Source organism: Mastigoproctus giganteus, chromosome 12 (assembly GCF_048544385.1).
Source record: "Mastigoproctus giganteus isolate SK-2022 chromosome 12, ASM4854438v1, whole genome shotgun sequence".
Lineage (NCBI taxonomy): Eukaryota > Metazoa > Arthropoda > Arachnida > Uropygi > Thelyphonidae > Mastigoproctus > Mastigoproctus giganteus.
Window position 1 is genome coordinate 172,533,602 of NC_143586.1, and position 14,064 is coordinate 172,547,665.

Here is a 14,064-nt window from a genome sequence, read left to right on the forward strand (position 1 = left end):
GCAAGTTCACTAAGGGAGCAGCCAATATGTCAGCTAAATCTGACGAATCCCTATTTTGCTTGCGGCAGAGTGCACATCTCCATTTTGATTTCCTAAGTTGCAGAGTCCATTTTTGATCTTTAATGCCACTACAAAAATTGCAAAAAAGAAACTGGCATGATAATGATGAACATTTTATTAGGCAGACGGAAAGTTTTTCGCAGCTCGAGCAGGGTTGCATATTTTTCGACGGCATTGTACCCAAAAATCACTAAACAATACAGGGAGAGATATGGCAAAGTTGCTGACAACGTAAAAGCAGAGTACTTACTGACCGAGGAATGTTCCTTCAGGCTAGGATTAAGTAGGATGGTGAAGAGCTGACCGCTTACTTTTCATAGTATGTGGGCTCCAACGGGTAAAGGAATACATACTGTACTCACAATGACGAACAACAAGGTCCGATTCAACTTTAGCAATTCTGCCAGGAAATCCGAAATTGCTGGACGAATTAGCAGCAAAAAGCACTTCGATACTCACTCCTCACAAACTGTGAATATAGATCTAAGACATTAGATGAAAATTATGAAAGTTACACTCGTTTAAGAAACTAAAACAATTGAAGGAAGCGGAGTGTGTAAATCACCCGACCCGAACCTAATATAACTATAAAGGTATACTCATGAAAGCATATCCACCTTGAAAGCATATCCACCATTACGAAGAAGTGGAAGAAAGATTCCGAGATGGACAAATAATGAAGAAGCCAGTTTAACAGAGCAGAAATAAGATGGCACGAAAAAGACACGAAGCAGTAAAAAGTACTGAAGCCTATAACAGCTACAAAGTTGTCTGTAATAGTACTAAAGATAAGGCTAGGCAGGCCAAGACAGATAAGAAACTGCTCATGAAAAGAGCAAAAAGGGGACAGACAAGGGATTTTTCACTTATGCAAATACAAAGAAGAGAATGTATCAGATCAGAACCTCACATAATGGGTGTTAAAGTCTTAGATAATCCTGCTGATGGTGCTGATGAATTGAACAGGTATTTTGTATTGATATTTACAAAAGAAAGCCTCTTCATGGTGCAAAAAACTGTACAAGTGATGCTAGAAAGTACGAAATCAGCAATACTGTCATTTCAGATTATTTCTTAGAAAAACTTTTAAACATGAAGGAAAGTAATATTCCTGGAATCAATGATATATATCCTGTAATTCTTAAGGAGGTAGCAAAGAGGTGCATTTAACTATTAAGGTTAATCATGAAGGCATGGATGGACTCAGGAGAGATCCCTTGTATCGAAGTGCCAAGATATTGCTAATACATGTAGGTGGTTCTAGGAGTGAAGTCTGACTTCGGTGATGGGGAATATCAAGGAGGCAACGATCAAGAGTGCTCAAGAATGATCAATTAGATATAAATAGAATTCTGAAGTAAACACACATAGTATGGTTTTATAAAAGTGAAATCATGCTTAAATCAGAGTCACTCATGAGCTGGAAGTAGGAAATAATTCTGATATTGATTTACTTGGATTTCAGCAGAGCATTTGACTCTGTCCAACATGAGAGACTAGTTTATAAGCTGGAACATGTTTGAATCACAGAATGCTGCAGGGCAGGATGCAGAGGATTGTGGTTAATGGTTATTCTCTAGATTGGGCTAAGATAAGCAGTAGTGTTCCCCAAGATCCGTAATGGGACCACAATGGTTCTAATTTTCTTAAACAATATCAAAGAATGGATAGAAGCTGTTATGTAAAAATTTGCAGATTATATTCAAAGCAGCAGAGTAGTTAACAATCAGCATCAAGCAGGCTTCTTCAAGAAAACTATGACTTCAGGGATAGTCAGAAAAGTAGCAGCTGTATTTTAATGCAACAAAATGCAAGGTCTTAACACTTAGGAATACCAACCCCAAACTAATACTTGCTAATATTCCTGTGTTCTATGAATAAAAGTATTTGTGGGGAGGTGGAGGAGTTGTTAAGTTGCTCAAGCAGAGTAATGCAGACAGGAAACAAATATGGTGGCCTATTGATAATTTATTGTACATTTTTTTGTAGAGATAGGGAGGTCATAATCCAACTATATAAGGAAATTGAAGGACTACACTTGGAATAATGTGTTCAAGAATGAAGACCACACTTAAAAAAAAAAATTTCGATTCAATGATTCTGTCAGTGGATCGACACTGACAGAATCCATACTGGCGATCGTTGATCAGACGGAAGGTTTCTAGGTAGTTTAAAGAGTTGGCGATTAATTGATTTCTCCATTACTTTAGAAAGAGTAGAAGTAATTGCAATGGGATGATAATTGGATGGGAGGGATTTGTCACCTTTTTAGGAACTGGCTGGATATGAGCAAATTTCCAAGCAGAATGAAAAACACCTTTGGAATAAGGAAGTGAAAAAAGGCGCCAAAGAATAGGAAAAGTAAGTTCAGGAGCACAGGTTTTGAGAACAAGTGGAGAAATACCATCGGGACCTGGAGCTTTCTTAGCATCAAGATTCGTCAAAATCCTTCTGACAACCTTTTGCCGGAAGACCACAGGAGCCATTGAATGGAGCGTGTTGGGAATGGTGGGAGGTGTTTTACCAAGATCATTAATACATGAGTTGTAAGAAAAATGGGATGCTAGCAGGTCAGCTTTACCCTTGGCTGGAGTGACAACAGAACCATCTTGTTTGGACAGAGGTGGGAGCAGAGATGGGAAAAAGTTGTGGCCAATAGCTTTGGCAAGAGACCAGAATGCTCGGCTACCATTAGGGCAAGAAGCAAGTTTTCTACTCTTAGCCTGTTCAAACTCTAGTTTGGACTGATTAATAACTGCTTTACAATTGTTGCGAGCTTTGGTGTAGGCAGAAAATGAAACTGAAGAATTAGAAACAAGCCAATTACGATATGGAACATTCTTCTCTTGAACAGCCTTAGCACATTTATTGGAAAACCAGGGTTTAGATAAAGGACGAGATTTTCCTGCAAGAATAATTTCACTGACACGATCTGAGCAAACGTTGACATCAGAAGTAAAGAAGTCTTGCAGGTCATCCCATTTTGCATTCTTGTAATGTCAAACAACACGAGGTTGGGAATAGCCATGAGATAAAGGTTCCATTGGAGAAGAGACAATCACCAAGTTGTGATCTGAAGTGCCTAAAGGAACTCTCACTTTGACCGTGTACTTAGAAGGGTTGTTTTTGAGAAAAAGATCAAGCGTATTGGCTGTATGATTAGGATTGTCCAGTATTCTTGTAGGTAAATGAACAATCTGTGCAAGGTCATTAGTAATTGCAAAAGCCTCAGCATCTCGACCAGCTGGGTCGGTGTGACTAGAAAACGGAAGCCAGCTGGAGTTGTGAACATTAAAATCACCTCACTGTTAGGAAAGTTGGACTGGAGAAAGTCAAGTTGCAAAGAGAGGAAGTCAAAGAGCTCAAAGTGATTAGTGGAGTTGGGAGAATGGTAGAGACAACATATGAATTTGACACAATGAGGTAGAGAGATTTTAAGCCAGAGAAGATCAAAGAGACGAGATTCCAAATTTCCAAGTCTCTGACAGGGAATATCAGAACAGACATATGCACAAGTACCACTTTTGAGACGAAAGGAATCATACAGCAAATAATTTGGGTATCTGAGATGAGCAGTAGTTCAATCAACCGATAACTGAGATTCTCTCAGAAAAAGTACATGGGGTTTGGCAGGCTGCAAGTGGAAATGGACATTTTTGAGATTAGAATTGAGACCACGTATATTTGTGAAATGAACAAGGAAGTGCTTGGGAGATTTAGATCTTTTCGCAGATAAGCTTGCTCTATTAGTTTGATAATTCATGGTATATTCAATAGTAAGAAAAATTGGGTAGGACATGCTGTATGAAGTAATGAAATTTTTGGATATGGCGTACACATGGTAAGAATATACCCAGATCCTTGACATAATGTGGCCTTGACAATGCTCCCCGCATACACACTACTCAGACTCCCTCCAGTCACTATCTGGCAGAGTAGCGGTAGCAAGATTATACACTAGCTGATCCGGAAGCCTCCTAGAGAGTTACCAATAGGTTCGGTCTGGTGTACTAACTAGCGGCCAGCCTGCGAACAACGTTTTAGAGCTGTACCCTCGAAATGTAAGGAATATTGAATCTCACCACGATGTTCATCATAACCTCAAAAAGTCATCAATCATACTGCATGATGGAAGAGATAGGGAAGGGTTGACCAGAACTTAGCTCTAGAGACTAAACCTGGGTTCCACCACTTGAAGCCTCCAATAAGCAAAGTGGTGGTATTGCACCGGTTGATGAGAGTCATCTACCACCTAGTACTGCCTGGTAACATAGAGGGGGCGGCATTCCTCCGTGTGGTGTGGGTGCCACACCTCATCCCCTGCTTACGTTGGTTCACACCTGGGTGGTCACCCACCATGTACTTGTGCATGGAGGTTATACTCAGGATTATTAACAGTTCCACCATCGTGAAGGTGCAAGCAGAGGATTTGGCTGTCACAGACCGTCCGAACTTCGCCGAAATTGGGTCCACTTGACTTGAGTGTCACCCGAATATCAGTTCCATCAGCGTTTTAGACTCCCAGGTAGCAAATACAGTTTGTCTGGCATATCTGAGGGAATGTCTGTGACAACCTCAAGGACCAATCTGCCATAGGTTTCTGTGTCACTGGATAATTTATATGCATCCCGTACATTTTTCTTCTCTGCCATGAGCCTCATTAATTCATCTGACATCTATTTATGCCAGAATCTTGAATAGTACTTCTTAATTGGAATGAAAAAGCCTAGTAGCCTCCAAAATTAAGTCCCTGAAGGCTTCGTTGATGATATTACCAACGTTGAAGAATTCAATGTTGGTAATATCATCAGTTGATTCCAGTGTACAGAATTTAAAAACTTTCTGAGAACCCTGTATTCACCTTTACAAAAGAAAAAGCCCTTCCCTTTAGCCTTGATGGTAGTTACATCTTTAAGTAATTCTCATATCAGTACATTGTGATCACTGTCACCCAGTGATTCCTTTATCTGCAAATTCTTAATGCATGAATAATCACTGCTGATAATCAGATCAAGAGTATTACTCCACTTGATTGCCTCTCATACCATGCTGCTGTAGAAAACAGTCATCCAATAAATCCAAAAAAGTCTTGCTAGTGTGCGACTGACCAACACACAAGTTCCAGTCAATATCTGGAAACTTAAAATCACCCATTATAAGAAATTCTGATTTACTGGCCCACTATTTCTCTGCACAATTGCATTGTTCACCAACATCAATTGGATGCACTTCCTTGATTTTATGTGTTTCTTAACTAATAGCATAACCACTCCTCCCTTCCTATCCTGTCTATCCTTTCTGTACACATTGTACTCCCCAAATTCCAATTCTGCATTGCTTATGTCTGTGTGATACCATGTCTCTGATATCCCAACAATATCTGCCTTTGATGTCTTCACTAGCACTTCAAGCTCATCAAATTTATTAACTTTACTCCTAGCATTGGTGTACATGCAAGTATACATGCACCTGTTTCTACTCTTTGTTAACCTAATACAGCACATGTATTTATTTGTTCCACTATGACTCCCAACAGTCCTGGAAGTCTCCATTGCCTTGCTTTCCGTGCTGCTGCTCATTCTAATAGAAGCAGTGCAAAAATCACTTTTGCCTCTGCCCGGCCACTGGTAACCTTTTAGTCTGTCTGTCTATCCCCCCAAGCTTTCAGTTTTCTGACCCACCTAACACTGCCTCGATAGCATCAGCAAATATTCTTGCACCCTTTCTATTTAAGTGTCCCCCCCATCCCTGTAGAAGCAGTCTCTCCTGTCAACAAGCACAGACCAGGCTGAAAAAAAATTCTACCTGTTGAACCTTGCACAATCTCTCCAGGGCTGATTCGATCAACAAGGCTCTCATCATACACTCCGTCCTATCATGTCTGGGCAGAATTGCAGACACTTCACATTTAACCCTAAGTCACGACTTTTTTTCAATATTGACCTGTACTTGCTAAAAAAAAATTGTTATTTTAAGTTTTTTTGAGTAGTTTCTCATTTATAAATTGTTTAATTGCTTTTAAAAATTAAATTAAATTAAACAATTAAATTAAATATTTAATACTGCACTTTCTGATTTGTATTTTAATTTTTTTTTTTTGAGTAGTTTCTAATTTATGAATTAAACCACAATCATCAGAATTTAAGAGTTTACTGAAACATCTGTTTTAGTAAAATAATTTTAATTTAATACAATTATTGTTTAAATTTACAGGTAACTTTCATTAAATCAACATATTCCATAAAGGGCCTTTTTTCATCTTTCAATGTGCATATCACTCTTACCTGTTACCTGACAATGTCTAGAATTAAACAATGAGCTGTAAAATGTTGTTTAGTGGCAGGATACTAAACCAGTACAGGCACATTTCTTTTGCATTATCATTCTCTTAAATTCAATTTTTCTGATTAATTACCGAATTGATAATATACATCAATCAGAAATTAAGACTACAGTATTTCATTACTAATGACAAATCCATTACTAATCCATCAAATTATATTAAGGGATGCAACAAAGAGGTAAGCAAGCCTTTAGCCATAATTATGAGAACAATTCTGGATTCGGGGGACCCTGTAGACTGGACATGTATCCCCTGTAGACTGCAAATGTATCCCCTGTAGACTGCAAATGTATCCCCAATTCACAAAGAGGAATCAAAAGGTGACATGATTAATTACAGACCTGTTAGTTTAACTTCTGTTCAGGGAAAAAAATGGAGTCACTGGTTAAAGAAGTAGTAAAGGATCATCTAAACAGGAGTGCAGTCATACTGCTGTTGTTGTTGTCGTTGTTATTTGATTTTTAGGAGCATTAGCAACTAAGGCCATATTGCTCCAGGGATATGTGATGGTCATTCCCCGACCTTTCCGCATCCTCCGTATTTGGTGGTATTGGCTCGAACCCCGGTCTAATCAAGAAGCGTGTGCTACGCACTGTTGCTCCTGCCCACCTGGCTACGGAGGTACCAGTTATACTACAGTCACAGCATATATTTGTTACGGGGTGATCTTCTCTGTCCAATCTGATTGGATATTATATGCAGTAACAAATGAACTGAATATAAAAAAATAATTTTTATTTCATATACTTGGAGTTTGGGAAAGCTTTTGCTGCTGTTGCACATAAGACTGCTGTAAAAATTAGCATTAGCATTAATTGAGGCATATGATGCAAGAAAGCAATATACAGCATCAGGAAAAAAAAAAAAAAAACCTTCCCATTTCACCCATCCGGTCACTCCAAATGTTTGTCTAGTTCAGCCCTAAATTTATTTAAGCTATCAATTCCACAACAACAGATGAAAGTTTGTTCCAGTAATCAACTACCCGATGGCTAAAGGCAAACTTCGGCACATCTATTCTACAACTGACTTTCCTCAATTTGATTTTATGCCCCAGGTTCATAATCTGAGCAAGCGGAAGTATCCTGTCAGCATTGAGCCTGCTCGAACCATTCAAGGCCATATACACCTCAATCAGATCACCTCACAGGTGCCTAATCTCCAGATGATGAAACTTGCACCGAACTTAGGCCAGTGTTAAGCTAATTGGAGCAGTGTGGCATTAAAGGGAAGTTACTGCTATGATTATGGGAAGGTTGAGTGGAAGACGACAGAGAGTGGTTGTCAATGGACATTGCTCTTTATGGACTAAGTGCTATTAATGGATTTCCTCAGATTCACTGCTGAGCCAAAACATTATGGCTATCCCTGCCTCAACAAGTGAACACATTCCACAGCACGTAGCAGTGACATCACTGACCGGTGCAGCCTATATAGATGGCATGGGTAGTGCCTATCAGTTCATCAGTACAAAGCCTGTGCAATGGGAAAGGGAAGGATCTGACAGAATTTGAACGGAGAATGATTTGTGGCACCAGGAAGGTAGGGGACCAGCTTCTTGGCAATTGCAGGCATTGACTATTCAAGGGTGTTGCTATAGTGAAGGTGCAGAAGAAATGGTCCAAAGAAGGACACACAACCAGACAATACATGGGGAAGGGGAGATCACCACTAGTTGACAATCGAGGTGAAAGACAATTGGCATATGCCGTCTGACACAACAGATGGATTAAGATCCCTCACTTAACGACAGACTCCAGCCAGGGTGCACAGAGAAATGTTTCCAAGTATGCCATCCAGCAGATGCTCTTGTAGATAGGCCTATGAGTAGGCAAACAGTTCATGTGCCCATGTCAATGCCTCTACTCGGATTGGGCATGAGAGCACTGTTCCTAGCCACTGAAAACAGCAGCCTGGTGTGTGAATCAAGGATCCAGCTCCATCATGCTGATGGACAGGTGTGTATTGGACTGCAAGCAGGTGAACAGCTGCACAGTTAGTGGCATAATGGTTTGGGGGGGGGGGGAATGTTTCCATCGACATCGCTAGGTTCCCCTCATCCTCACTGAACTTACCTGCACTGCCAGATCCTACATCAGCATTTTTTTCAGACCAAGTATTGACCTAAATGATAACTGTATATCCAGATGGCACTTGACTCATTCAACAACAAAATGCTCCACATGTCCAAAAGCTCACATTGTGTAGGAATGGTTTGAGAATCATGTCCAAGAATTTCATGTACTCTCCTGGCTGCCAAATTTCCCCAACATTAATCCCATCCTATTTGTGGAATGCAGTGCAATGCATGTGCTTTGCAATGTAGAAGTTGTCACTCTCTCACTCTCTCTCTCTCTCTCTCTCTCTCATTCTCTCTCTCTCTCTCTCTCTCCCTCTCAGTGCAGATAGGCTGATAGGAAAGCTCATGGGGTTATGTCAATGATATACAGGAGTTTTGTCAGCAAGGATAAGGTCATTACTCCATTGTAAAAAGCAATTGGTAGACCTAATCTTCAGTACTATATACAGATCTGGAAGCCTCATTTTAGAAAGAATGTGGATCTACTGGAACAGATGCAGAGAGGAGTAACAGGATTAGTGAGGAACAAAAGGGTGTTTTTACCAAGAATGGCTTCAATTCTGCAAACTGCAAAATCTGACTGAGGAGTTTAAGGTTTTGAATAAGCTCAGCAGTGATGGAATCTTTCATTTTGTTTAGACTACATACATAAGGGGATATAAATTCAAATTTGTGGAAGTGAGTATTCTGAATAAACTCAAGAAGAATTAAAAACTATTAGAAGGGACAGACAGGTGGTATGGAAGTTTTTTTTTTTTGGCTGATGTATAGGCTTGCTTTCTTGTATCATTTGCCAATACTAATAATAATATGTGGTACAGTATCAGAGGCAAGGCTTTATCGAAATTTCTAGATGTCAAAATTATTGTTGGCATCCAGTTCCTTAGTGATAACTTCATAATAGCTAATCAGATTTGTGAGGCGTTATTTGTTTATATTTGTGATTGTCGTATGACTCCTCTTAAGATGATCTTGCATTAATTCTTTAACTATTAGCTATAATTTTGCCTGGCACAGAGATTAAACTTACAGGTCTGTAGTTACCTACTTCACCATTCAAACCACTCCTTATGAACAGAGACTACAGGTACTTCCTCTGAATTTTTCTGAGCAGTTTTTCATTATGCTCATCACAACCATTTGGCCTGTAACAGATTCCAACTCACATTTTTGTTTTCCTAGTGTTTGTTACAGCAGACTGACTCAATATTACACTGCAACTTGTATCTATGGGTTGTAGTCATAGTTTACATGCTTCTTAACCAAAAGCATTACTTCTATCTTGTTCGTCCTTCTGATTTCAACAGAGGAATGACTCATAACCTTGCATCACTCACAGTCTCAATTTTAACAAAGACATTTGTACAATCATGTCTGTGTGATCTTCTTCTTTGTTTTAATTATAAAAAATAAGTTTTTAGCTTTTCTACTGAATTGAAAATGGTGATATATTAATTATAATTTGCTAAACTGAATTTAAAAATATCAAATGAAAAGAAATGAGAAACCAATAATGACATGAAAGAAAGTTTTATCATAAATTTAAGGTTACTGATCCCCCAGATTGAAACCCAGATGCTTGCATCACATCTGACAGGCACAATGTGAATGTCTGTATTGTTGTCAGCTGCATTTAGCCAATGAAGTGAAAATTCTATGACAAGATTAGGCACCCATTGCTGGCATCTTACAGAGGCTATGTGGGAATGGAAGTTGAAGCAAAAAATGTCTATCTAGAAGAAAAGTACACATTTTCGCTCAACTAGTATTTGTTAAACACAAAACAAAAATTTAATGGCTTGCAATTCATAGTACAGTCGATTCCGGTTATTTGGGACACATTGGGACTAGTGCATTTTCGCCCGATTAAGCGGCTGCCCCAATTATCCGAAGTTTCACGTAAATAGTTAAAAATACAATGTACCCCCCCCCCCCTTTGCAATTAGTTCACTGTACAATCAAATCACATTACGATGAACTCACCATAGTAAAGTACCGTTCACTATACGATGTGCAGTAAACGCCGGTCATTGTGATCACGTTTGTGGATTGAATTTTAATTCTATTAAACAGCGATTTTAATTAGCAAAAATAGGAGGAATATTATCCACTGGCTATAAAAGTAAAGATATATTAAGCACAAATTTACCCCTTATTACCTTACCAATTAAAAAGTTAAATGATACGTGAAATTCGGAAGAATATACGTGATAATCAGAATAATTAATACGTACTGTAATATGTACATACTAACTAAACTAGTTGACATTTCTGTTCACTGACATTTGTGGGTGTGGGTTAAAATTTAAAACAGTAAAAAGATAAGCAATCAATAACAAAAAACACGGCACACACAAATTGCAAGTAACACAATACGCGCAAGTGGGAACGGAGTAACGAGTTAAAAAGCTTTAAAAATAGGAATGAAGAGAAGATTCTGAAAATTATTTTTTTTATATGATTAAAGATTCCATGGAAGTGTAAACACATTTTACCATAATAACCCACAGAATTCCAGCTGTCAGTATTATCGCAAATTCAATAAGATCGAGTTTACTATCTGTTTATCATAGATTACGCTAACAGAAAAGCCCAATAAACAGGTGACTGCTAATTGTTTTTATTGTTTTATGGTTGTGACCTCCAGAAATCCGACCGAGCTATGTGGTACGGTCGGAGACAATCGTAGGGTAATCTCCAGTGCTGCAGTCTCCTGCCCCGATTAAACGGCATTTTGTCCCAATTAAGCGAAATAAACCCTGGCTATTTTCTCGATTTGTTAAACACAAAACAAAAATTTAAGGTTTTTAAGATTTGTTCCAAATAAACGACTACCCCGATTAACCGGTGGCCCAAATAACAGGAATCCACTGTATATTGAAATGAAAACAGAAAATACTGTATAAGCAGTTCTGGTGGGCAGAGGTACACTGGAGGATTTAATTTCATTTACAAATAAAAAAAAAAAAAAAAAAAACGAAAAATTTAGAACAGTGGCACCTGTCCGACACTATGTTAGTAATGGAAGGATAATGGCCACATAGCGTAATAGTAATCATAAACTGTCTTTGTGAAATTTCTATATTCCTTAAATAAATTTCAGCCATTAAGCATCTCATTTATGAAAAAAAATGAAAAACAAACCTTACCTTTTGCCTCCTATGAAGTGTAAAGTTTTTCCAGAGGAGTAACTTCAACTGGTTCCAAGTAATCATAGCCTTCTGAAAATAAAAAGAAAATCCTGACAAATAAGAGTTTATAAAAGAAAATTTGGGGGTGGGGGATTGAAATCAAAATGTAAATTGCTCAGTTTTTTCTAGGAATAGAATGAAAGGAAATGGTTACCAATCATTACTGAAAGCTGAATGTTAATGGTATTCTTCCACTTGCTGAGCCTACACATGAGGGGATATAAATTTAAGTTGAGGAGGATGGTTTCAGAAATAGATGTGCAACAATCAAGCACCAGCCAGCAGGTGGTTGATTGTTGGAACAGGCTTCCATCTGTTGTGGAAGTGGATGGTTTGAATAAATTCAAAAAAAGAGCTAGACAAATTGTTGGAAGGATGGGAGAAGTGTGTAGTGTTTTTTTTCTTTTAGCCGATTCTATATAAGCTAGCTTTCTTGCATCATTTGCCATATTACATACATTTTATGTAATTTAAACATTATTACATTTTATGCAGCATACTATCAAAAGTGCAGATGTCACCCTCCGATCATTTTATTGGGGGAAAAAAAAAAAAAAAAACCCTTATTGAAAAAACGCCCCCCACCAATTCTACAGCATAAACTGAGACTGATTTAGAAAGATGTTTCTTGTCTCATTCCATGAATATCATTTTTATTAATTGTACAGTTTAATATTAAATATACAAGAACAGTAAATCTTAATTGTTTATACAGTAACGTTAGACGTTTCGTCAATAAAATGAGCGAATTCGAACTGCTGGTTAAAACAAGTAACGCGGACATAATAGGGCTTACAGAGACGTGGTGTCACCCGGAAATTGGGGATGATGAGTTTCAGTACGGCTTGTATAATGTATTTAGGAAGGATAGGTTAGATAGAAGGGGTGGTGGGGTAATGCTTCTTATCAGAAGCAGCCTGAGTGCGACGATAGCTTTCCCGGATTCAGACGTTTCACATGCTAGTATATAGTCTGTATGGTGTGAGATAGTTGGAAACAAAGGTATAATGCGAGTAGGAGTAATCTACAGACCAGGTGATTGTGAAGATTATGACAAAAGCCTCTACATGCAAATGGAATGGGCAAGTAAGCGTCAATGCCTTATTATGGGTGATTTCAATTTGCCTCTAATTGATTGGAGTAAATGGGAAGGAAACTCGACATGGGGAACAAAATTTTTAAATCAACTAGATGACTGTTATTTGTATCAACATGTCAGGGAAAGTACTAGAGAAAAGAATATCCCAGACCTCATCATCACACATGAATCAGATGACATAACAGGGCTGACAGTAGAGGAACCAGTAGCAGGAAGTGATCACGGAGTTCTACGGTGGATGATGACGAGAGAGGTAGCAGAAGTAAAAGGCAAAGGAATGGGTTTTAATTTCAGAAAAGGAAATTACGATGCCTTAAGGTACTACATGGCCTCTATTAACTGGGTAGATATCGCGCAGAGAATGAATACAATTGAACTGTGGTACGCTTTTAAAACATTAATCACAGATGCCTTGAATGCATATATACCATTAAAAAAATACTCCACGAGAAGGGTTCCAAGTTGGATGAATAGTGAAGTTGCCGCATTACTTGAGCAGAAAAAGGTGGCATGGAAAGGTTACAGAGAAATAAAAAGTACTGAAGCCTATAACAGCTACAAGGTGATGTGTAATAGAGCCACAGAAACGGTTCGACAGGCAAAGGCAGTTTATGAGAAATCACTAGCAAACACAGCAAAGAGGGGGGATAAAGAATTCTTCACATATATAAATGCCAAGAAGAGCAGGACAAACCAGATCGGACCTTTACGTAAGGGAAAGGGGATAGTAATAAATACACCAGCTGCCGTTGCAGATGAACTCAACAGTTATTTTGCATCGATATTTACAAATGAAAAGCCTTTTGTGGCAAAGGGAAATTGTGGGAGCGAAGTTAAAAAATATGTAATTAATGATATTGAAATTTCGCAAGATTATTTAATGAAAAACCTTTCGAGCCTACAGACCAGTAAAGCTCCTGGAGTTGATGGAATATACCATATAATCTTAAGAGAGGCGGCAAGTGAGTGCATTGAACCATTGAGGCTAATTATGCGAGCATCACTATACTCTGGGGAGATTCCCTTGGATTGGAAAAGTGCAAATGTATCTCCCATACATAAGGGTGGCTCTAAAAGTGAAGTTGGAAATTATCGACCTGTCAGTCTGACTTCAGTAGTAGGGAAAATCATGGAGGCAATGATCAAGGGTGGAATTCAGGATCATTTGGATCGAATTGAAATTCTCAAGGATACTCAGCATGGTTTTGTAAAGGGAAAATCATGTTTAACAAATCTGGTTCGCTATTTCGAAAGGGTCACTCACGAGCTGGATTTAGGGAATAATTTCGAC

The 14,064-nt window shown here is 38.5% G+C and overlaps 1 protein-coding gene across 1 annotated transcript in view; it reads right to left on the reverse strand.

Annotated features, from left to right (window-relative positions):
- Positions 1 to 14,064, reverse strand: part of LOC150077598 (phospholipid-transporting ATPase ABCA1-like) — a gene marked incomplete at its 3' end in the record, with an annotated part of 856,770 nt that overhangs the window by 737,157 nt on the left and 105,549 nt on the right. Inside the window, exon 2 of the mRNA XM_090386943.1 lies at positions 11,633 to 11,704. Coding sequence (XP_090243069.1) covers positions 11,633 to 11,704 — 72 coding nt within the window. The remainder of the gene's footprint in view (positions 1 to 11,632; positions 11,705 to 14,064) is intronic.